Below are 24754 nucleotides of genomic sequence, written 5' to 3' on the forward strand. Positions count from 1 at the left end.
GTTAGAATCCCCAAAAAAACCTTAAGTGAAATGATCATAGATGATGAAGATGCTAAGATGCCAAGGCCCAAGAAGTTGGGGTACGAAATATCATGTGAGTGTCCCTATTGCCTAAATATGAGAATAAAATACGAAGCCAAAAGATATATGCGAATTGACTTGTGGATACCACAAACCTATATATCATCCCCAGGCTGACATGAAGCCTGAGATTGAGGAATAATGCATGTGCATGCACATACATACATTTCAATATCCTATTACAAAAAAAAAGAGAGATTCAATAGCATCATTCTTATCACCATTGTCAATAGCAAAATCACTCAGAGAGAGAGAGAGAGAGAGAGAGAGAGAGAGAGAGAGAGAGAGAGAGAGATGCCGTTGCTTGTGTGCCAAGCCTTGTGGAAAAATTGCTAGGGTTTGCATTGAGGAAACAAGGAGTGTATGATTGTGACACAAATAGTGACGTGCAAAACTCTAAATGCAAAACTCAAAACTCAAAAATGTGAAAACACAAACACAAACAAAGAGAGAAGGAGAACTTTGAAGTGAATGAATGTAAATGTAAGAGTGTACAATTGTTCAAGGACAAAGCGGTGAGTGTCAGAGTGTGACGTTCATTGAAGATGAATCCCAAGTGATGTAACCACTAGTTTGAGTGTGTGGGAGGGTGTAGAAGACCAAAATGTAGATCACCAGAAACAGAAGGATGCTTGGGGACAATAGTGGAGATGCACAAGGATATGGGTGATGGCTAAAACTGCCAAACGCAGTAGAAGAGGTATCATTTGGGACTAGCGATGGTTGTCTAGGGACAATGTCTAGGGACAAACACAATAGTGGAAGAAGTGCCACACAACAGACGGCAACTGGAAGGGTAGTCACGAGGGGCTCGAGCGGCAGATGGATTGGTGGTAGTAGTCACAAAGGTTGGACAGCCACGTGGAGGAAGGCTGATGGCAAAGATCTTCATGTGAACGTGAAAAACGAGCAAAGAAGGGATGAAGATTGAATGGGGGGAGCCTATCTATTTATAGATGTGGATGGAAATTAGGGTTTCACAGAAACTCTCTCGAACCGCACATTGATTTTGTGTTTTTAATTCAATAAGTATGTTTTGGGTTTATTTAAGAGGCTAATCAGCGTGGAATGCATTTCTTAGCTCAACATCCCCTCTCAAGCCCAAAACAGGGCTAGAAAGAAAGGCCAACCAAAGTTTACCCAAGCCATCCCACCCAAAAGCAGCCAAGGCATTGGACAAAGGGTGCATGGTGGCTGCCCAATGGCTTACCAAGACTACAAAGGTGATGGATATCTTACCAATGGAGTCCAAGTAGTCACCCTAGAGATGGTACGACGACGTTGGACAAAGAGTGCTCGGCTATTCGCATGCCACATGTTTAGTAGCTATTGGGGTAGATGGAGCAGATGGAGTAGCAACGGGAGGCGTAGCCCCATTGGATTGGCCAGCCAGAGTGGAGGCAATCGCATCAGTTTGCTGTGGTTTTCTAGGTGGAAGACCTTGGTCCTTGGTATGACACTCCTCATCCACAGGTTGTGACCTCTAGCACTGTGTGTAAAACTATATTTCTTAGGGAGTTGTTGCACCATGGGTTTTGTTTCTTTGGCTCTGTTTGAGGAAGAGGCATAATCCTTTCATTGGCTTGCCTTCGCATCTTGCGAGTTCTTGCTATCGTTGGTTTTCCCTCCTGAAGAATAAGCAACTGATCCCCTCTGCTTAGAGTAAGGCTATATGGAGGCTTTCTTGTGGTCTTGATTGTGCAGCTGTACATAACGCAAGAATTGACACTCAAACTCATAGAAGGTTGGCGATCTAGGTAGTGAGATATGTGGGGGATAAAATGGAAGAATTTGTTGTGTAACTTGTTCAAGGAGAACATAACCTGATTGTCATTTGACTTTGGGAGCCAGTAGTGGCAAACTCCATGAGCAACGGCCAATATATGGCCAACTTGACTCTCAAATCATCCCCTTTCTTAATGGAAAACTCCTAAAGCTCAAAATGGATATTGATACATCAAGTGTGATCTTGTGCTGCATAGTAATCAGTGAGATGACTGCAATGCTCAGATGCGAGGGAAGAATGCTGTAATTGAGAGTGGAACTCAGGAAGCAACCTCTGCATTATCTTAAGATTGGCTGTGGCATTTCAGGCTCTCCATTGACAGAGGTGATCAGGGTGAGCTAATCAAGGGTTCAGTGCTCAACGACAGGGTCCCAAAGTCCGTGAGATTCAAGCACTTGTTGCATGAAGTTTGACCGAGTGGTGAAATTGGACCCATTAAAACAAGTCTTATTCGTGGAGGCATTCTTGGCCATTGCAACAGGAATGGTAATGTTAGGAGATGGTTAAGGTGTGTAATGGGGATAGGATGTAAAATGGGGATAGTGTGGGGGAGTGGAGTACAGTTGTGAAATAACCGCGGAGTGCCCACCATGCATATGAGAAGTGTGCACAGTGGGTCCAAATGTGGGCATTAGCTGATTGGGTATGGGCATCGTAACTGCATGAGGAGCCCATGGTGGAGGGATAGGGACATTTGGAGTAGAGGATGGGAATCCTGCATAGGAGTGACCCAAGGAATGTGAGATGACACACCATAAGCAAAGGATGGAAATCCTTGCGTCTAAGAGGTCAAATAAGGTGGGTGATTGGGATAGGGAAGGGGATACCCATCATAGTTGTCCTAGTGGGAAATGATGTGTTCACTGACGGAAAGATGGAGACAACTGTGGTAAAGGGTCGAATGCCCTATAACAAGGCCCCATGGTGCAAATAGACTTGAGAGTTAGTGGAGGGTACAATGTAAAAGGGTGGCATTTCCCGCAACAATGTACCGTGATGTGAAGGGGTAGGAAAGTGTGAGTATGGAATCGAGAATGAGAATGTGCTAGAAGCAGAAATGGGGGTTTCAACTTCTAGTGTGGAGGATGCAGATGACGGGTGTAATCGAAGGGGTTAAAATGAAGAAGTGAGGAAATCGAGATGTGGGCTAGAAGAGGTGGGTGGGATGGGAGAGATTTGAGAAGAGTGGCTGATATGCTCAAATGAAATAGAAGATGTAGATATACCTGATGAAGGATGACTGCTTCGAGAGCCCCCTCTATTGACGTTTATGTACGGGAAATCATCCGGATCCTGCATAACAAAAGGAGAAACAATAGAGGGTTTCGATTCATATGATTCAAAGGAGTTGTACGAACCTGACGTTGGGCTTGGCTGAAATGAAGATGGATCGCCCATCGTCCCAAATGTCGTATGTCCTCCATGGTTGGAGAAGTGGCCAGCCTCACCAACTGGTCAAGATGGTGTAGCAAAACTGGTAGGAGGGGTGTAAGATTGACTATATGTGATCCACATGTACTCTTCAAAACTCCTTTATCATGAGACTAAAATCTGGAATAGGAGAAAACAAAGAAGGTGAAGGTGAAGTGGCGTGTTGACTTCCTCATGGAGTCCACAATGCCTCCTAAGGGCCGCCAACGATGGAGAAGCGTGATAAGACATCATGGGGTCCCGAGAAGAAGGTGACTGAGACATTGTGATTTGGTTACGAGTCGTTCGTGTGCCGTTCATAAAGCCTAGCACTCCACAATATTCCCAAGATACTCTTTACAAGAGCATTGGCTTTGATACCATGTGAAGAAATGGCTAGGGTTTGCATTGAGGAAACACAGAGTGTATGACCACGATAGAAACATGAAGACATAGACAATGACGTGCAAAACTCAAACCCTACTTGCAAATCACAAAATGCAGAACTCAAAACTCAAAAACATAAAAACACAAACAGAGGCAAAGAGAGGAGGAGAACTCTGAAGTGAATGAATCAATGCAGTAAATGAATGTAAGAGTGTACAAAATGTTCAAGAGCCGTCCACCGAAGATGGATTCAAAGTGCTGTAACCATTAGTTAGAGTGTATTGGAGGGTGTAGAAGACCAAAATATAGATCACCGAATATGTTGTAGGATGCGTGGTGATAGCAGTGGACTAGATAGTGTCCAATGGAAGGAAGACGATATGAAAAGCTAATGGCTTGCCTTCAGTCGGGAAACATTAAACGAATGTGTGCATATTAAATATATAACTATTTTCGAAAACACAATAGATTTTCATCTATTTTACGGTATATATTTGAATGGAAAAAAAGAATCACTGCCTTATTGATTGCTAAAGAAGTCAAAGTATATTGCCATAATGCTGTGCCTCTTTTATGATAGGCAGTTGGTGCACGTGGCACCATGGAGACCCATGGCTGATTTTCAAAATCTGCTCAAACAGGAATGTCTAGTGTGGGTTGAAGTAGAAAGCTGCCCTGTGGTTTATTGGCCTTTGTTAAGGGATGCAAGGGCAACGATTGGTACTCTATCGGTGCCTCCTAGTATGAGGAAAGGCAAGAGGAATCGTTTATACATGCTATGGGACACCTTGAGGAAAAGCCCCAATTGGCTGCCCCTTAATTGCACTGGCATGCATTCACTATTGTTTAAGCTTAATTGGGCACCTTTGCATGCCACTATTTCACTTATGGCCAGCTTGGTCATTCCGTGGCTCAGTGTCAGGACAAAAAGAATGCTACTGCTACTCGTAATGGGGATATTGAGATGATGGTGGAGGCATTGCTCATTGAGGAACAGCCTCTGCAGAGGGATCTGGTCAAGCAAAAGCAACCTGTGCTTTCTTTTGATATGGATGATTTGGGATGGCTGATGTTCAGCATAGAAAGGGTAAGAAGGTTGAAATTCAATAGTGAATGGATTCATCGTTAGGCACTCAAGATGCCTTCCATACAAATCTGTGTAGAAAGGATAAATAATTTGAGCTGCCACGTACAACTGTCATGGACCCCTCTAATTCAAAGGAGGCCGCGCAGTCAAGATCGTAGGTTGAGTGCCCTCAAGACCACCCTACGGATCCTTTGGCACGCCTTGCTTTTGATCATAAAGGCAAGACGATCACCTTGTGGGATTGTAAATATCATAATTTGCTTGTGATAAATGGAAGCAATCCTTCCCTTGCAAATTTACTTGCATAGGATAGAATGCTTTTGCTCTTTTGGCAGATTTTCTTTTTGAAGGAATTTTGGAGGCTTTAGTTAAGAAAGTACAAGCAAGGGGTGAGGAGCGTCGCCATGAGTTCCTTGATTTCACATATGTGAATTGCCACTTGGAATGTCCATGGGATTTATTCTTGCATGAGAAACGTTGAGATTCTTTTTGTGCTGTTGAGCACAAAAGCCATGATGATGCTGGTTGAGTTTTGGCTTGTTATGGATTCTGTCTCTTTTATGCTAGTTACAAGGCTAAATAGCATTCGGGTGTCCTCAATGTCATAGTATCCCAAGGCGGTGTTTCATGGGCCCCGAAATGGAACGGCCGTTTCGGAGGAATGGCGAAATGCCGTTTCGGCACCTTGCGGTGGGTGAGTAAACCGGTTTTCAGTTTTGCTCCGGTCATCTGTGTAACCGTCTCCTCCTCTTGCTTAAGCACATTACCTCCTACATCTCTAGACTTCTCCTCCTCCTGCTCCTCCTTCCTTCCTTCTTTTCTTCTTCTTTCCTCCTCCTAGATTCTTCTTCTTCCCTTTTGTTTTCTAAGTTCTTCTTGTTCTTCCACCCTCCTCCTTTATAAACCCCGTCCAACCAACTCCCCCCTGCTAATCGCCTCCTCTTCCTTTTTCTTCAAACTTCTTTTACTTCTTAACTTCTTGCGAATTCCTATTTTGCATTACCTTATCATGGCGCTACATTTGTTTTGGAGGCACGTCAATCCAATCAAGGGATACAAGGGTCCTCAGAGTTGAATAAAGAGATAGTGCATGGATCCTCAAAATTGGGACAAGTCTTGCCTCATAGACTCTAGAGATTAGACTCGTGATACCTCAAGAGTCAAGAGTCAGTTTAGCATTGCAGTTGCTAGTTACTAGTCGCCAATGGCATTACGCATGTCACACGCATATGATGATATCATGATTGTTCATTGATGTTGATAGTTATTACTCAGTAGTTACATGTACTTAGTTCTCACCGATTATTCACATTACATACTTACATGCATCTTGGTTCCACCGTTCTTGATATCAATCTTTGGATGGTTCATGCCTCATAAATTATAATATATTTTGCTGTCTAAAGTTTGAAAATTTTGTCTTAACTATGTTAAACTATCTTAATTATTGAGTCTTGACTCGTGACACGTGTAATGAATCATGATTTCGATCATATGATATGAAGACTGAAAAGTTTTGTATAAAATTTAAATACATGTTGTTGTAGGATTGATGTATTTACATATCCATGTAACAACATATTTATTTAGTACACAATCCGAAATACCGTTTTCCCATTTCCAAAATTTGGCTAAAACTCCGAAAGTTTGGTTTTTCCCATTTCCGTTTCGCTCGTTTCTAAAACTCCCCCGTGCTATGGTCCTCATGATTATACACAAGAAATTCATGCGAGTGCTTGTTAAGAATGATGTTCATGGATACTTCTTGGTGATTGAGATTGTGTTTGAAGGGCAAGTCTTATGGCTGGTTGGCCTTTATGCGCCCAATGACTCGTTGCATCGTTAGGCTCTATGGAACTGTCTTTAGGATTCGTTGAGTCTGGGAAGACTGGGTTTGCCTATTGGCGATATGTTAACATGTGTGTTCACTTGTTTTAGTCCACTTAGGAACTCTCTCTAATGGAGAATCCAAAAAGCAAGGCGTGGCAGGCCTTTGCCATCGATGTCTTGAAACAGGATCTTTGGTCTTGGCTTTCTCCATTGGCTTCAAGATTTACCTTTTACTTGTCTCAAAATTTGGCCATGTGGTCTCCACTAGCCCTTATGCTATGCATGAAGACGCCTTTTGGCTAGAAATTTTGGAGATACAAGTCTTGCAACAATATGTATTAGGCAACCAGTGCATGCTTTTGCCAGTCTCCGGGGTATGATGCCCTTGAGATTCAACTCTTTCTTTCCAAGTAATTTTCCACTATAAGGATTAGACTACTTCGATAGACTGATTTCAAATGTCCAAAAGGTGTCAAGGCAATATGGGATCTATCTTGCTTCGCTTTCAATTGCAATCTTACCAACGAGCTAAGCTAAGGAGTTTGACTAACAGTCTTTGAGAGAGTTCTTGTCAGACTCAAATTCTTTCAGGCCTTGGATGCATCCATAGTGTGGGAGAAGGTGATGAGATTGCAAGACACGGAAGTTCACATGGTTATAGATACTTGAACAATTGTAAGTATGCGTAGGGAATACTTTGTAAACTTTTTGGGTTCGTGACATATATCTTCTTTATAGGTTGTGCAAGCCCGTGCGTCCTTTTATGCTTTGATGAGAGATCAGGTTCCCCATGACATGCAAGACTTCGTGGAAGTTGATATCTGTGAGGGCGAAGATATGGATGTCTCGTTGCATCTGCCAATGATAGAAGCCTTGAGTGGGATGGCATCACCAATGAATTCTCTGGCACCTATGCATATTTTTTGGCAAAACCTTTGGCTTTACCATGTGCCAACAGGTTTGGGCATTGGGCAACATGGCTTTATCGTGGAAAGAAGGATTGATTAAGTTGATTCTAAAAGTCTCCTCCCCATCCAAACTTGCACAATGGAGATTGATCTTATTGATGGGCTCTATATATAAGATTTTTGCAAAGGTGTTGGCAAATTGTCTCCATAAACACTTGCTTGATCTTGTTCATCCTCACCAATATGGGTTTATTAAGGGCACAAATATTCTTCATAATATAATGAATGCATAGATGGCCATAAGCTATGCGCGACACTTATAACAGGAGGTTATTTTGGTGCAAGTGGACTTGGAAAAGGCCTTTGACTTCTTGGAATGTTCTTTTGTTGTGTAGATCTCATAGAAGCTATGGGTTTTGGACCTTGCATCTCAAGGTTGATCTACACCATCAGTATGGGAACCACCTCCCATATGTTGGAAATAAAGGCTCACCGTACCTTTTATGGTGTTCAGGTGTGAACGCACCCCTACACTTGTACTTTATATATATTATAAAAACCTAAAGTGGTACATCTTGCCATTGTACCAAAACACTTTGTGTGTTGTGTTCTCACTCCTACTCACTCTTCCTACTCTAAATTCTGCACTCGATCTATCCTATACTCTTTCTCGATCCTAGCAAGTTGGCCATCAAACTCTTATCAGAACCCAACAAAAGGCAACTTATGAGTGCATGCTTCTCAAGGTGCAGTGAATAGGCATGAGCTGGACAGTGGGCGAGTAGTCAACTCTGTAGTCAAGTCGACGCAACTAGGCAGGTAGCATGTGAGGCGAAGGAAGTTGACACGCAGGCAACGGCATGCAGGTCAGAGGCAACAGGCGAAGCGATCGGGAGTAGTCAACAGTCGATGGGGCTGCGATAGCTATTGCGCAGCTCAACACCAGGCGAGTTGACGACACACGCGGTAAGCGGAGCTGATGGCGCACGCGGGCAGGCAGAGTTGACGACACACGCGGACAGGTCAACGCGTGGAGTTCGAGTTTCGTTGACGGACGTCCTCTTTTTTGTCATTTTGGGGCACGACAATCTGACTCAGAAATTGCACATTTGGTACACATTTGCTTGAGAAATTTTGGGGCTTTTCACATTTTAGTGAAAATTTTTCAATTTCATTGAAATTTGTGTACGCTGGACCCAAGAATGGGGCTTTTGCAAAATTTCTTCAATTTGTGCAACAATTGCTTGGTATATGCACTTGGGTACATGTATTGATGGAATCTGGATGGATTTCCTTCTGAAAATTTGGGGCTTTTGACCGACATTGTCAAATTTGTGCTCGTGAATGCTTTTGGAGTAGAAATTTCAGTCAAAATTTGGGGATTTCACATTTAATTGGTGCCTTGGCCTCTAAATTTGGTTGTAATTGCTTGTGGAGTGCAGCAACAAATACTCTCTAATTCTGAAAATCTATTTGTAAATCTGAAATTTCTGCAATTTCTTGATTTTCATGGCTGGTTGGTACTTGCAGTATACCATGGTCACTTGTGTGACTTTTGGGCTTGCCTTTGGTGACTTTTGAGTCAATTTAGTGCTACAAATTATGTCTGGAAATAGTGACAACAGCAATCTTTTGCACATCAAGAAGCTTGAGGGTCCACATAATTTTGCAATATGTCAAAAACAGTGCTACAATGTCTTGGTGCAGAAGAAGAAACAGGTGATGGGCATAAAACCAATATGCATGGAACAAGAAGAGTGGGATGATTTGGATGAGCTTGCACGCTCTACCATTGAGCTCTCAGTGTGAGACAACTTGCTCTTTAACATTGAGAAGTTGAGTTCAGCATATGCAATGTGGCAAAGAATTGAAGAATTATATGCTTAGAAAAGTGCAGCGAGCAAGGTTTATTGGCCGAAAAAGTTGATGGACTTTCTCATGGAGGAATGCACAACCATGTTTGTACATTTGATCGAGTTCAACTCAATTTTCAAGCAGCTAATTGCTTTGAATTTCGATATTGATGATGAGTTCAAGGCTACTTTCTTGCTATGCACTTTGCTTGAAAGTTGGGATACTTTCAGGATAGCTTTGAGTAACTCAAATGCTCAGCTGTTATATTCTGATGTGGAGAGTTGTTTTGCTGATGGAAGAACTCAACAGGCAAAATAATTCAACAAACAAGTCTTCTAATGCCTTGCATACTGGAGGCAGATTTCAGCAAAAGGGAAATTCTGAAAATGGAGCATGTAGCAAGTCTTTGTGGAAAAAATGTGAAGTGTCATCATTGTGGCAAGAAAGGGCACTACAAATGGGATTGCTTTCAATTGAAGAAAGAAAAAGGCAAAGATAAAAACACTGAAGACAACAAGGCTGAGAAAAAGGACAACCAGCTTGCAAAGAAGAGCAATGTGAAGATAGAAGAGGTAAATGTAGTCACCCATGAGAATGATAGTGATGGTGATGTACTTCTTGCTTCTTCTTTGAGTACACATGCATTGATTGCAGATTTTGAGGATGACACGCACACTTGGATACTTGATTCAGGTGCATCTTTTCATGTTACACCACACCATGAGTGGTTTTCTGACTTCAATGGTGGTGCACGTGGTGTTGTCCACTTACGGGATAACTATGTATGTAAATTTGCAGGCATTGGCAGTGTGAAACTAGAATTTCAACTTGGCTCCATGTTTGTTTTGTATAATGTGAGGCATGTACCTCAGCTCAAGAAGAGCTTGATAAGCATAAGGCAGCTAGATGATGAAGGCTATCACACCACCTTTGGGAATGGCAAATGGAAAATTTGTAAGGGCTCTCAAATTGTGACCAAGGGCTCCGAAAGTGGTACTTTGTATCCTTTGTATGTATCTAGCATGCGTGACCATGTAGTCGCCATAACCAAGTAGCCAAGTGTTTCTTTGTGGCATAGTTGGTTAGGACACATGAGTCAAATTGGAATGAAAGTGCTTTCCCGCTTAGGTTATTTGCCATCTTTGAGGTATGCTAATTTTGAATAGTGTGATTATTGTATTTATAGCAAGCATGCTCAAACGTCACATAAGAAATCTCTTTCTCTAACGTCTTTACCCTTAGAGTTGGTACATTCAGATGTATGTTAAATGCTAGGGTTATCTCTATGGGGAAAGAAGTATTTCATTACCTTTGTTGATGATACCACACGCAAAGTATGGGTTTATCCAATCTGTCGCAAAGAAGAGGCCTTGGATAAATGTAAAAAATTCTTGGCACTTGCTGAAAATCAGACCAGCAAGACATTAAAGTGTCTTTGCTCTGACAATGGTGGGGAATATGTGTCCAAAGTCTTTCAAGACTTTTGTGACAGCAAAAGCATTAAAAGGGAGCTTAGCGCCCCTCATAATCCACCCCAAAATGGTGTTGTAGAGCGTATGAACAAGACCATTCAAGACAAGGTCCGTACAATGCTGTCATTGAAACCATTTTGAAGACCAATTCTAAGCCTAGAAAATCTATCAAAATTATGAGTAACAATCGCATAGGCATATATTTGGAGTATGTATATAGATGTGTTTTTCTTGTTTTTCGACAAGTTTGTGGATGTAGAATAGGATAGTGTGCCTTGGACTCATCACTATTGCTGATGCTCTTCTACTTGTTAGTGGGGCTATTATATCCTTCAAATTGGCCCGACGTTACTTTCATGTCTCGCGAGGCTACCGCAATTTGTGAAATGTCATCTCCATCTCTTTACGGGCCATGCAGCCTCTCCCCTCTTTGGATTAGGGGGCCCCTTGGCAGGATTGGTTGATTAATGGTCGATTGCTTTTGGGTCATGCTTCCGCGAATCAAACATACCATTTGCTGATTTGTGATAAGGACTTGCTTGTCTAGAAAGGCAATACCAACTAGGGTCTCCAAAAAGGCCAAGTGTGGTGGAAATTTGTGGCTTAACTAACAAAACACCTTTCCGATCCAAGGTTTTCATTTGGCAAATGTTGATTGGTATGCTTCCTCTTGCCTTGGCGCTCTCCAAGCAGGATTTCCAATGGTTGCTGCTTTTTTTGTTAGACGTCGATTGAAGCCCCACAGCATTAGTTGCTTACGTGCCTGGTTGCAAGGAAGGTTTCGTCACTACCATCGGCCATTTGGTTCTGAGTGGTTGGGCTACTGATGCTTCCAAAGGACTGGGTCTTTGGACATCCCAAGTTTCTGGACTCCGTGCAGGCTGATATGAAAGTGCTCTTTCCTTTCTTTGATGCTTCGTTTGGCGTGCATTGTCATATAACCCGCTTGAAAGGGCTTCTTTATTAGTAGCTAGACTTGATTGAGTTAACAGATATTCTCCCTAGATAGGATCTGCTTGCTTGACACACTGCAGTTTCTTCTGCCCCCCTTGAGTCACTCTACTTCTTTGTACCTTCTCTATGATGTCTTGATTTTACACATGATGGCATAGAGCCATCGTGTATCTTGTAACCTTGTAATCTTATACTTTTTTTGTAAATAATATAACTACCTTTTACAGAGAGAGAGAGAGAGAGAGAGAGAGAGAGAGAGAGAGAGAGAGAGAGAGAGAGAGATCTTACACGTTACTACAGGCAGGTACAGTTTACGTAGGCTGTGGGCAGGTGCGGCTCTGCATAGAAGCTGTCAAAACTGGACAGACACAGGTGCAGGCTACCAGAGCCTGGTTACCAAGAGCAGAGGGGGCTGCAGGCCCTGTAAAATCTGGAGCTGAATGCAGAGAAATATGTTCAGACACACCGGCACTGGTGCAGTCTCCAGGATAGGCTGCTTTTTACTGCAGATGCTTTTAGGGTTTCGTTTTTACAACAGGCACAATCCAGGGCAGGATTGTTAAGGGGCAGAGGGCAGCAACCTTGAAGACAGACCTGCAGGCCACCCTTTTGTCACCATGTCTGAGCTCAATAATATAGCTTTCATAGATCAAGTGGTTGAAGCATTGGGGAGGGATTCAGAGGCAGAGAGCAGATGGTACCATGTATTGAGGAAATGGCTCCATGCTCTTATACACAGCCTGCTATGAAACACAGCAAACATGATGCAAATGCCTTCATGTGATGATCGCTGAGAGTTCTATCCCTTTGGAGTCTCGCTTGTATGCATGACTACTAATCACTCTTAGCAGGACATCCCGAGAGCATTGGTAGATCTGTCACCCTGGGTTCTACATTGCACCTCCCCTAGCATCAATTGGGTCCTCAAGTGTGGGACAATACTCCAAGCGTACTTCCCATCTCCTAGCTGCATTCGCATGCGCATAATAGTCACAACATGACAAGGTAGACATGCACCCTTAAGAAGTGCACATTTTTTTGTAATGGGAATTCTGCTTGAGTATCAGTTCGACTAAACCAAAAACATTAGTAGCCCGCATCTGCTCTCTCTCTTTGCCAAGTCTTTGTTTAGTGAATATGTTCAACACAATTATAACAATCTTGCAAATTGTGATGAAGAAGACATTGCGGTTGCTCATGTTGACACAAAGAAAGTGCTTTGGTCCTTCTTTGCTTTTTATGAGCATGGGGTCATTCTTTCTTTCGTGGGTAGGATCTTGGTGATACCTTGGATCCATCGGTGGTTGACTTTCGTTCTAAGATATAATTGAGTTGAAGAGATTTTTGTAGGCCCCAGGGGCTTCCATGAGATCGTACTTATATCAATCGTGAATTGAGATGGCCTTTTGGGTAGGTTGCCCCTTTTCTTAAAATAGATGGTTGGTGCATGTGGTGCCATGGAGACCCATGACTGATTTCCAACACTTGCTTAAACAAGAATGTTCAATGTGGGTTGAGGTGGAAAGTTTTCCTATGGTTTATTGGTCTTTGCTAAGGGATGGAATGGCAACCATTGGCACCGTTTTGGTGCCTCCAAGTATGAGGGCAGGCAATAAGAATCAATTGTGCATGTTGTGGGATACCACAAGAAGAAGACCCAATTGATTGCGTCTTAATTGCATTGGTATGCATCCACTATGGTTTAGACTTAATTGGGGCACCTTTACTAGCCACTGCTTCTCTTGTAGCAAACTTGGTCACTTGATGGCTGTGTTCGGAAAAAAAGATACATTTGCTTCTCATAATATGGATACTGATACAATGGTCGATGCTTCTCTTCTTTGATAGAGAGTTGGTGCATGTGGTGCCATGAAGACCCGTGATTGATTTTCAACGTTTGCTTAAATAAGAATGTCCAGTGTGGCTTGGGGTGGAAAGTTGTCTTGCGGTTTATTGGCCTTTGCTAAGGGATGCAATGGCAGCCATTGGTATTGTTTTGGTGGCTCCAAGTATGAAGGTACGTAACAAGAATCGATTGTGTATGCTACGGGGATAGCATAAGAAAAAGGCCCAATTGATTGCATCTTAATTGCATTAATATGCATCTTAATGGTAGCGATTAGTACTGTTTTGGTAGCTCCAAGTACGAGGATAGGTAACAAGAATCGATTGTGTATGTTATGGGGATAGCACAAGAAAAAGGCCCAATTGATTGCATCTTAATTGCATTAATATGCATCCACTATGGTTTTGGCTTAAATGGGGCACCTTTGTTGGCCACTCTTTAAGTGTCCAAAAAAAAGAGAAGCTTTTACTTCTCATAATATGGATACAGATACGATAGTTGATGCTCGAGTCACTCTTGGGACCAATTTCTTAACAAAGATTTGTTCCAAGATAAGCAGTCTATTCTATATTAAGATCTTGATGATTTTGGTCGGTTAGTATAGAAAAGGCAAGAATGTTGAAATTTAGTAGCTCATGTGTCCATTTAAGGGGCCTAGGATTCCTTCCATACATACGTACGTAGAAAGGATAAAACTTCTGATGGGCTGTGTGGGCTTGTCATGGACCCTTCTAGCTCATAGTTGCGACTACATGTTGAGAACTCTCAAGATTGTCCCAGGGAGGATCTACCATTAAAAGTAGGGCACATAGTTGCGACTGCATGTTGAGAACTCTCAAGATCGTCCTTGGGACCTACTTGCATGCCTTGCTTTTAATGGTAAAGGCAAGATGATCACCTTGTGGGATTGTAGATACCCTTGTTTGGCCCCAACGAATGAAATTAACCATTCCTCCTCGAAGTCTAGTCGACCCGAGCATAATGCTTTTGTAGTTTCGGTAGATTTCCTAGATGATGCAATTTTTGAGGCATTCATAGACAAAGTTTAAGCAAGGCATGAGGAGCCCATCCTTGATTTTTTTTGTTTCAAATATGCAGATCGCCACTTGGAATGTTTGTAGGATTTGTTCCTGGAGAGTAAGAGACATGACATGTGGCGTATTTTGCATGGGAAGAGTTGGTTTTATGGCTGGTTGGCCTTTATGCGCCTAATAACTCATTGCATCATCAGGCCTTGTGGAACCACCTTCATGATTCTTTGTCTTTGGGTAGACTGGGTTTGCTTATGGGCGATTTTAAAATGTGCGTTGACTCTTCTTAATCTAGTTTGGAGCACTTTCTAGTGGACACCCCAGAAAGCTGGGCTTGGAATGCTTTTGCGATGGAGGTTCTCAAAGAGGATCTTTGATCTTGGCTTTCTCCCTTCGGGACTACTTTGTGAATCTTTTGTGTTCATGGCTTGTTCTCCTCAGGTTGCTCATGCCCGTGCAGTCTTTTATACCTTGGTCAAAGTTGAGGTTCCCCAAGACATGAAAGACATCCCAAGGCTAACATTCGTAAGGGCGAAGTTATGGAAGTTTTGTTACATTTGTCTAATGATAGAAGCCCTGGTTGGCTTGGATGGTATTAATGAATCTTTGCAATCTATGCATCTCTTTTGGCAAAACCATTGGCGGCTATGTGTCAGTAGGTTTGGGTTTCTGGTAGCATGCCTTTATCGTGGAAAGAAAAGACCATTAAGTTGACCCCTAAAGTTTCCTCCCCCTCGAAACTTACGCATTGGAGACCAACTTCCTTGACAGACATGATGTATAAGATCTTTATGAAGGTGTTGGCGAATTGTCCTCATAATAAACACCTACCTAGTCTTGTGCATCCTCATTAGTATGGTTTTATTAAGGGCAAATACATTTATACAATATCTTGAATGTATAGATGGCGAGAGATTATGTGTGACATATACAGTAAGAGGTTGTTTTGGTATAGTTGGAAAGGCCTTTGATATCTTGGAATGGTATTTTCTTATGGATCTCATGCAAACCATGTGTTTTGGCCTTGTATGTCCAGATTGATCTATACCATCACTATGAGTGCTACTATCTGTGTTATATTAAATGGTGGAGTCACTGACTCCTTTTCTCTTGCACACTTGGTCCGATAGGATTGAGAGACTCAAAATGTGGAAACTCCAATAGTCACAATGTGTGACCGGCCTTCCCTTTATTCAAATGTCGCTAAAATAATAAAGAATGAAGTGGCAATGATGGGTGCCCGCGGCTTGCATTGTGTAGTGTAGATATTGTCAGTGTAGTAGTATACGGGCGGCTAGGTAGAGACACCTTTACCTCCAACAATCTCCCACTTAAAGGCGAATTGCCTCAGTGAGGAGGGAAAAAAGGAAGAAAAGTACAAGTGTATATAGGTACAACAGAACGACGAAAGACATCATCTCATCCTATGCTTATCATCTTTTCTTTCTAAGGAAGGTAAAATGCACCACTGAGAGACTTTTCATGAGCAAGTTTGCAGGATTCTGTTCAGTTGAGATCTTGACAAGATCAACAGTTGTGTCCTCAACGACCTCACAAATGAAGTGATACCTCACCTCAATGTGTTTCGTCTTCGCATGAAAGTCAAGATTCTTGGCTAACTAGACAACACTCAGAGAATCTGAATGCAGTGTAGGGATAGCATCTGCCATACCAAGGCCAGCAACCAAATGGCCTAACTAGATGGCCTCCTTGCAAGCTTGAGTAACTGCAACATACTTGGTCTCTGTAGTGGAGAGGGTCATGCATTTTTGCATGTGAACATCCATGAAACAACATCTTCAACAAAAGTGAACACATAGCCGGAAGTGGACTTTCTATTGTTTGTATGTCTTGCATAGTTAGAGTAAGTGTATCCCACGACTTCTATATCCTGGCTGCCATAACAAATGCACATATCAACAGTGCCCTTCAGGTACCTTATGATACCTTTCACGACATTCCAATGCCTCTTGTTGGGTGTAGCTATATAACGTGCCACAACATAATCTACAAAAGAAATATCTGGACGGGTGGCTATCATGGCATACATAAGACTGCCCACTGTGGATGCATAGGGAATCTTGGCCATCTTGACCTTCTGCTCATTTGTTTGTGAACAATTGGTCTGTGATACCTTCACATGAGAAAGCAATGGACAACCAATAGGCTTCACATTCTGCACATGAAAGCGCTGAAGGACTTTATGGATATACTTCTTCCGTGATAGATAGAGTAGTCCGTGAGACATGTTATGCGTAATGCGCATACTAAGTATATAAGAGGCACGTCTTAGATCTTTTATCTTAAAGCTCTTTTTGAGCTGAGTCTTAAGAGCGTCTACCTTATTATGAGCTTTTCTTGCCAAAAGCATATCATCTATATAGAGTACCAAAATCAATAATGAACCATTACGAGCTTTCTTTATGTACAAGCAATGATCCATAGCAGTATGGCTGTAGCGGTGTGGCTGTATAAAAGCATTGAACTCGCCGTACCATTCCCTAGGTGCTTGCTTTAGACGGTAAAGACTCTTACTCAGTCTGTACACTAGGTGTTCCTTACCAGTCTCTGCAAAACCCTTAGGCTGCTCCATGTGTATCTCATCATGCAAGTCCCCATAGGATACATCCGGAGCATAAATCACAAAGTAGCTCAAGCCGTAAAGCATAAAGCACTAAAGCTTCCAAAGTCAAGTAGCTGCCAACCAAATAGGGTGTCCAAGATCTCCAGAATGCTCAAATGCAATCACAGATGAAGCCCCAAATGTCGGTCAAACATAGACATTTCAAGTAGCATCCATTTCTGATATAAGCATCAACGCATGAAGCCTAGATGTCAAGCATAGACAATAGGCATAAACTGTCACAAAGAATGCCAATTGTAGTTCAATGCTAGTTAGTGTAGACGAAAATAGAGCTTAATCAATGCTCAAAAGCATTCTGGAACCAAAAGAAAGCATTTTCCAACCTCCATATACATCTGCATTGTTAAATGAATCACCCAGGAAGCACCTGTAAGCAATAGGTAGAGCATACATTGACCTAATAGCCTTCAGCCCTGGTTATTACACCAGTAAATTCACTGTCAAAACTGAGTAAATTAGTCCTCAAATCAAGCTCAAAGCCACCTCAAATCATGGGCATATGAAATACTAGTGTACTAGCATCAATGGTACACATCAGTAGTTTATATAGAACATCCAAATCATAGCCAGGAGAAATAGGCATATAAAATCCCTGTTAAAAGAGGTTCAGCCCTATTGCATAAAATAGTGAATACATTGTCAAACCAAGCTATTTCAGTACCAAAATCAGCTCCAAATCCAACCCAGAATATGGGCATAGCATTCCTGTACATGTAGACATCACCCCAGCATAACCGGGCATCATAAGACCAACAAAGCTGACGATAAAAGCATCAAATAGGGTGCTGCCCTATATTTCCAGCTAAAATAGAGTAAATGAAGTAGTTAAATTAGTCCAAAATTAACTCCAAGCAATGACATAGCATCCCCGAATATATAAGCATCAACAGGGCATAACCACGCATCATCCAACCAATAGCAATGAGTGTGGACATCAAAGATAAGTGCTGCCCTGTTTTATGACTGTCTGTGGACTGTCCAAAACTGAAGCTTAATGCTCAAATCGAATGCCAAGAGTGGAAGGATCAATGCCAAGTATCAAAACTAAGTATATAAGTGGTTGTATACCTGCCCAATGAAGAAAATATGTTTTAGGAGATGAAAAACATGAGTTGTTGCTAAAAAAGGGCGTGTTTTACGCAACATGATGCTGCACCAGTAGGGTGAGGGCTATGGGGGGCTTCTCCAACTTGCTTGGGAAGGCTCAAAGAATGCCCAAGAAGAAGGCAACCAATAGGGAGCTCAAATGGAGTGGCTATGGCTGCCAACAAAGAGATGACTGTTCTAGGTATTCGAATGGAAGTTGAGAGTATGCCGGACCAAGCTCGAGCTCGCGAAGAAGAAGGCTTTGATACCAGTTGAAGGGAGGTGAGCCCTGAAGTGGAAGCACGAGCGAGAGCAAGAGCTATGGTGGAAGGAGCAAGAGCAAAAGAAAGAGAGACTCCAAATGTGGGAACTCAACAGTCACAACATGTAACCGGCCTTCCCTTTATTCAAATGTCACTGAAAGAATAAAGAATGAAGTGACAGTGATGTGTGCCCACCACCGCCTACAATGTGCAAGTGTGGGCACTGTCAGTATAGTAATACATGGGCAGCTAGGCAAAGGTGCCTTTACCCCCAACACTATGCTGCCGCCCCCCTGTATCACACAAGATGAGGTCTGCCAGACACATGTTTCCAGCCATCAAAATATTTCAGCCCGACCTTGTATTTTCTTCTATGACGTGGGAAAAACTGACCGTGGGAAGACAGGTTTGTGCTGATCAGCATAACACATGTGCATACTCAGGCATGCAGTTCTCCTTAAGTGCAGGCTATTAGGCAAACTGTGGTAGACCTGCAGCAGAGCATGGAAAGTTTGCGGAGACGACCTGCTTGGTTAGAAAATCGTCACTGCAGTGAGGACCTGCAGGGTATGGGCTTATACTGACAAGCCTGTGGGCTGTGCTAGTCCTCAGTGGAAACTTCACTTGAGTAATTGTGTGCAAACGGGCAGTGATCACAAAACAGCCTGCAGGAACACTACTAGCCGCTACATGGAACGTCAGTGGTGTTTGCTTTTGTAGCAAACAACATGCTATGTGGAGAATTCTAAAGATTGGGATGTTTTATGTGCTACTGAGCATAAAAGCCATAAAGAAGCTGGCAGAATAGTACTTTGTCATAGTTCTAAGTTTTTTATGCCAAAGTCCCTGCAAGGAAGCATTCAAGTGTATTGCTGATTGTGCATGAGAAATTTTGACCTATGTTGATTAAAAGAGACGTGTCAGGCCGATTTCTTGTTATTGAGATCATGTATGATGTTGAAGCTTTACACCATCATGAATTGTGGCGGCAGCTACAATCATGTCTTTCACTTGGAAGGACTGGTGGTCAGATGGGGGAATTGAACATGTGTGCGGATATATCTCACTCTACCTCTTGATATGCTTTGATGGATGCACCTGAAAGTCATGATTGGAATGCTTTTGCATCAATTGCTTTGAAGACCATCATTCCATGCAAACTTGTAACAAAATGCCTTGTCCATCTACTCTGTTTAATGCAGACTTATGAACATTTCAATGGCTTGTTATAGTTTGGTGACATAACAAGTGGTAATGGTTGATGTAATCATTGAAAGGTATCTCAGTAGAAGTGGAAATTCATAGTTAAGCTGCTCCCAAGAAATTTCATAGTGAGGATAGTAAAAAGTTTTTCTGTGGTCTTAGGTATAAGTCTGATTAGTATTAGCAGCCCGGTGATAAACACAGTATGATGTCAATGCATGAAATCTGCTAGTATTAAATTGAAGTCCTAAGTTCCATTCTGCTGAATCATTTTGCAGGCTGGCACACAATTCTGGGATGCAACTTTAGATGAGGAGGTGCAACGAGGCTGTATAACAAATGCATCAATTGACCGGTAGGTGCTGGTTATTCCTTCCACCCTGAAGCTTTTCTTGTGTTAATCATCTCAGTGAGTTTACCGTTTACGTCTAGGTATAGCATGGTTGTTTTTGCTGGAATTGCAGCAGAGGCTTTAGTTTATGGTGAGGCAAATGGTGGTGAAAGTGATGAGAATCTTTTTAAAGCTATGATGTCCAACCTTAGCCCATCTTGGTCTGCTTCACAGGTATGCCTAAACATGCCGTGACTTGAAGCTAGCATCTCAGTTCTGACACTTGATTTCTTTTCCTTACTCATGACTTTGATTGTTGTGGCAGATGTCCAATCAAGCACGATGGGCAGTGCTTCAGTCATTTAAGATTTTGAAAAAACACCAGGATGCATTAGATGCTGTTGTCAGGTCACTGAACAAGAATACAAGTTTACATGATGTTTCCAGAAACATTGAACATGTCCTCTCTAAGGTGGACTAAGTTGTGACTTAGCTTGTTTGGTTGTCTTGTCATTGGGAGTTGGGTTTGTGTTCTTGCTCATATTTCATGTTCGACTTGTTGATGTGCACAGTTTCTCATGAGTCTGTGAAGCTTAAGGAAGTCATGAACAGCACTTTTACTCATACAGGATGCATGAGGTCATAAATCAAGGATTTCAAGCTAGGATTGAGATGCCATACTCAGGTAATGGCATGTAGAATGAGATTGCAAGGTAGATAAAGTGCTTGAGTGCGTTAAGCTTAAGATGCAATGGCCATGTGGTGGTGCATCAGTATTTAAGTTTCCTGCACATCTTTTCCATTACCCATTCCATTCTTTCTGCATCTCTAAGGAAATCCCGAACTACTTGAATATCTGGCCTCTACCTGTAATTTTCATTCCCATTGCAGGTCACAGGCTTATCAGGGAGGGCTTTGGGAAAATTGATTGAAAATACTACTGCTTCACTGAACAGGTCCAGCAGATGCAAAGCATTGTCCAAGATTTTCCTCTCAGCTTTCAGCATCATGAGGAGGTCATCAACGAACCCTTGACTTACAAGTTGTTTTCCCTTGAACCAGATTCCCTTCAGTCTTTCATCAGCATTCATAGCCTCCATCATGCCAAAAGAGGATGGTTTGCCAAGGCAAAGACAAAGGGGCTGGCTGGGCATCCTTGCCTCACTCCTCTTTTCACCTCAATATGATTGAGAAGTGCACAATTGAGAGCAACATGGGCTTTTAATTGTGTTGCTAGAAAGAAAAATAAGTTGGCTATTTTTTCCTTTAATCCCATTTTCAGCAATACTTGCTGCAAGAACTCCCAAGTTACTTTATCAAAAGCCTTCTCTACATCTATTTGCATGAAACCAAATTTTTCCCAGTTGATTTTGCCAATCAATTGCAACCAAGACATTCAACACATCATCCAACAAGCTCCTGCCTTTTATGAAGCCATATTGATATTTATTCACATGCCTTTGTAAAATTGGAGTTAACCTGTTGGATAGTACCTTTGCTAGGATCTTAGACAGTGTGCTTATTAGCGAAATCAGCCTCCAACGGTTCAATTCGGTGCAATGTCCCTGCTCAGGCATTAGGGTGATGACATTTCTATTCTATGACTATTTAGAATATTTTGTCCTCTAGATCCTTCCCAAAATGCTTCATCGTTTCAGTTGTAATTCCATCAAACCTTGGGGATTTCCTTGGTCTGAGGCCTTTAGGGCTCCATTCAACTCTTCCCTTGCGAATGCCTTGGAAAATGAAGCATTTTGTGCATCAGGAACTACCTTTTTTATAACGTTAACAGGGTTGCTATGGCCTTGAGGCTTTGCTATTTCCCGTCTTCATACGAGCATTGAACATGCCTCCTGCACAATACAACAGTGCCTTTCTTGTTTGTAGCCACGATCCCTCTTCCCTTTGAATCACAATCATGTGTTCATTGAGCTTCTTAAAAACTCTGCAAAGACCCACTGCATGGCGACAATCATTCTTCTATTAATGAGAAGGGAGATTTTTCAATTTCTCGGACTAAAGCTCATTTCCTGATGATTTGCGCTTGATTGAGCAGGGACAGCTCCCAATCATTCAACCTCCTGCCTTGCGCTCTCACTGTGAAGGATGTGAAGACCTCCTCAATCCATGGTAATTCCTCCCTCTCCCTGTCACATAGCCACACTCCTTGCAAGCTTATGCATTGTTGAATAGTGTGGGTGAAGTCCTCTAAGGGATCGGAAGCATTATACCCTATGGCTTCCTCCAACTTGCTGATACCTCCTTCTGCCATGTAAGTGAACGTGATCTGTTTAAAGTGCCTTGTGTCAGCAATTAGAATGCGTTTTAATTAGCTCTATTGAGTTCAGGCTCAAGATTACAGTCACATGATCTGACATCAAGCATTTGAAGTTGGCTTCCAAGATGACAAATGGGAAGCCATTCCCCATCTCTGAAGCAGTATCTTCTACCAAGTCTAAGCCCATATCTAGGGCGGTGTAGGAAATTGAATGTAAGGGTGTGTTGTTCGGTTTGTAAGTACTTTGTCAAATCCGCAAGATCCATTTGCTCTGTTGTGAACAAACTCCTCTCCTTTGGATGAGGGACGATTCCATGGAAGCATTTTATTTGTTAGTCCCATGTTGAAATATCTACTCACCAAACCTTCATGGCATTCTAAATTGCAGAGCATGTGCCAAAGATCCTGTCTTGACCTACCATCATTAAATTCATATACATTAACTAAGTCTATGCAATCATTATCCCATTGTATCTTGACCTCTAATAGGGCTTCCATCCTCTGAACTATATTTAAATTTGGGTTCCCTATTTGATTTCACTATTGTTGTGCATCTTGAACTTTTGCTATGGCTCCCCCTATAAAACACTTCCTAGGTTGGTAGTTCTTGTATATGAATTGGGTTTCACTTCCTAGGGGTTTTAGAGTATCTAAACCCTGACTATCAATTGCATTTCAAGGCCTAATTTAAACAAAAACCCTTATCTGTGAATTTTTCATGAAAAGCTAGGAGAAGGGATGTGTGAAAGAATCCAACACTGCACAACTCAATTTTTCATGAATAAAATATACCTTTTTACTATTCAACCCATGAATACTTCTATTAAATTATGCCCTTCTGTGTAAAAGTTGTCCAAAAATTGGATTTTAAAAATCCATTCTGTCGAACCTACTTAATCCCCCTCTTCCACCCCATGAGTACAATTTGTGCTCTTGGGTAAGTATTGCATCTAGGTTGTGACTCCGTGCCCATTTCTAAAATAAGCTTCTCTTGATGCACCAATTAAGTCTTATGGCATTAAAGTAGTGATTTTGATTTGATCCTAGTTCAATTTGATTGAGTTGTGCAGTGTTGGATTCTTTCTCACATCCCTTCTTTTAGCTTTTCAAGCTACCTTGGTTATTAAACCAAGTTGGCACGTATTTGTCATCCAGGCTACCTTGCTTACTGGCTTGGATTTGGTCCTCAATCCATCTGTTGTTCCTAACTTTGTAATGCCCGTGGTCTCCTATTCCTGAAGCCATTTGTAGTTTTGCATCCAACTCAGGGTGCTCCATGTGTAGGTGATCTAGGGGAACATGATTAAGCTGTGTGAATACAACAGCTCTTCTTTTACTGTTTTTAGGGATGGCCCCTTTGACCAATGGTGGCTTAACCAAGATGCTATATGAAACATCTTGACCTCTGATTGTTGTCAATCTCTTTGCCTTTCTTTCTCCTATCAATGCTCCATCGCACTTGTTTGTCCAAGGGCTGAGCTTCCTTGCATGGCTACCTCATGATTGTTTTCCTATCTGACCACATCAATCCATGTTGCTTTGCCTTCTTGCATTCTGTCGACTTCCTCCTTTGGAGCTTTTGCAGATTCTTGAAAATAATGGCCCCACATGCCATCGCTTAAACGAGCTACACCTAATTGTTAAGTTCTAGGCCGTGAGGATGAGCTCAAATTTTTTTCTTTTTTCTGAAACTTGACGTTTGTGAATGAACATCATTTTGAATAGGTTTGGGCTTCAAATTGTTTGATAGCTAGAGCCAAATTAACTAAGATATGCATGCGAATTATGGGTAATGTAAACTAGTTAATATGTATACTTGTGTAAGTATACAAAATAGGTTTAGGCTTAAATCTTTTATGGGTAGACAAAAATTACAAATAGACAAGATATTTAGAAAGAAAAATGCATTGAGATAGATGGATTCTTGGGCAGAGAGCTTCTGGAGAGCACTTGAGGCTTGGGGGAAAATTCCTGTGAGAGGACAACACATGCCTTGTTTGATCCCTGTCGGGCTTGCATGTAAGCCAAATTGACAACAAGTGAGGACTTTGGTACTGAGAGCATAGCACAGGGCAAGGTGCAGAAAGGAGATACGAATGGGAAAATGGATGTGGAAACATATTCCACACGTGTGAAAGACAAGCTTCTTGCTATACAATCCGTTGTGCAAGCTCTCTCCTGATATGCATTAGGTGAGGGATGCTAGAAGGAAGACATTGCTTTCCACTCTCAAGTGTGTACATAAAGTGAAAATGGAGCTCCCAATAGAGGCTTGATGCAAGAGATACTATTACTTCTCAGTT

General features: G+C 42.0%; 1 protein-coding gene across 12 annotated transcripts in view; it reads left to right on the forward strand.

The window, feature by feature from the left end:
- LOC148021587 (ATP-dependent zinc metalloprotease) overlaps positions 1-22860 on the forward strand; it is a 90819-nt gene extending 67959 nt beyond the window's left edge. Inside the window, exons 5-10 of one of the 12 annotated variants that reach the window (XR_015694344.1) lie at positions 20121-20197; positions 20275-20407; positions 20499-20645; positions 21065-21189; positions 22230-22445; positions 22522-22843. Coding sequence is in view for 10 of the 12 variants with exons in the window: in XM_087697027.1 (XP_087553153.1) it covers positions 20121-20197; positions 20275-20407; positions 20499-20645; positions 21065-21189; positions 22230-22362 (615 nt within the window). In the remaining 2 variants the exon portion in view is untranslated. Of the gene's footprint in view, positions 1-20120; positions 20198-20274; positions 20408-20498; positions 20646-20745; positions 21011-21064; positions 21190-22229 lie in introns of those variants that run through there. The other 11 variants (XR_015694345.1, XM_087697027.1, XM_087697026.1 and 8 more) reach the window with 11 other exon arrangements.
- Positions 22861-24754: the final 1894 nt, after the last annotated feature.

The sequence above is a fragment of the Lygodium microphyllum genome, chromosome 17, assembly GCF_053477565.2.
Source record: "Lygodium microphyllum isolate KBCC chromosome 17, Lygodium_microphyllum_v1.1.10, whole genome shotgun sequence".
Classification (NCBI taxonomy): Eukaryota; Viridiplantae; Streptophyta; class Polypodiopsida; order Schizaeales; family Lygodiaceae; genus Lygodium; species Lygodium microphyllum.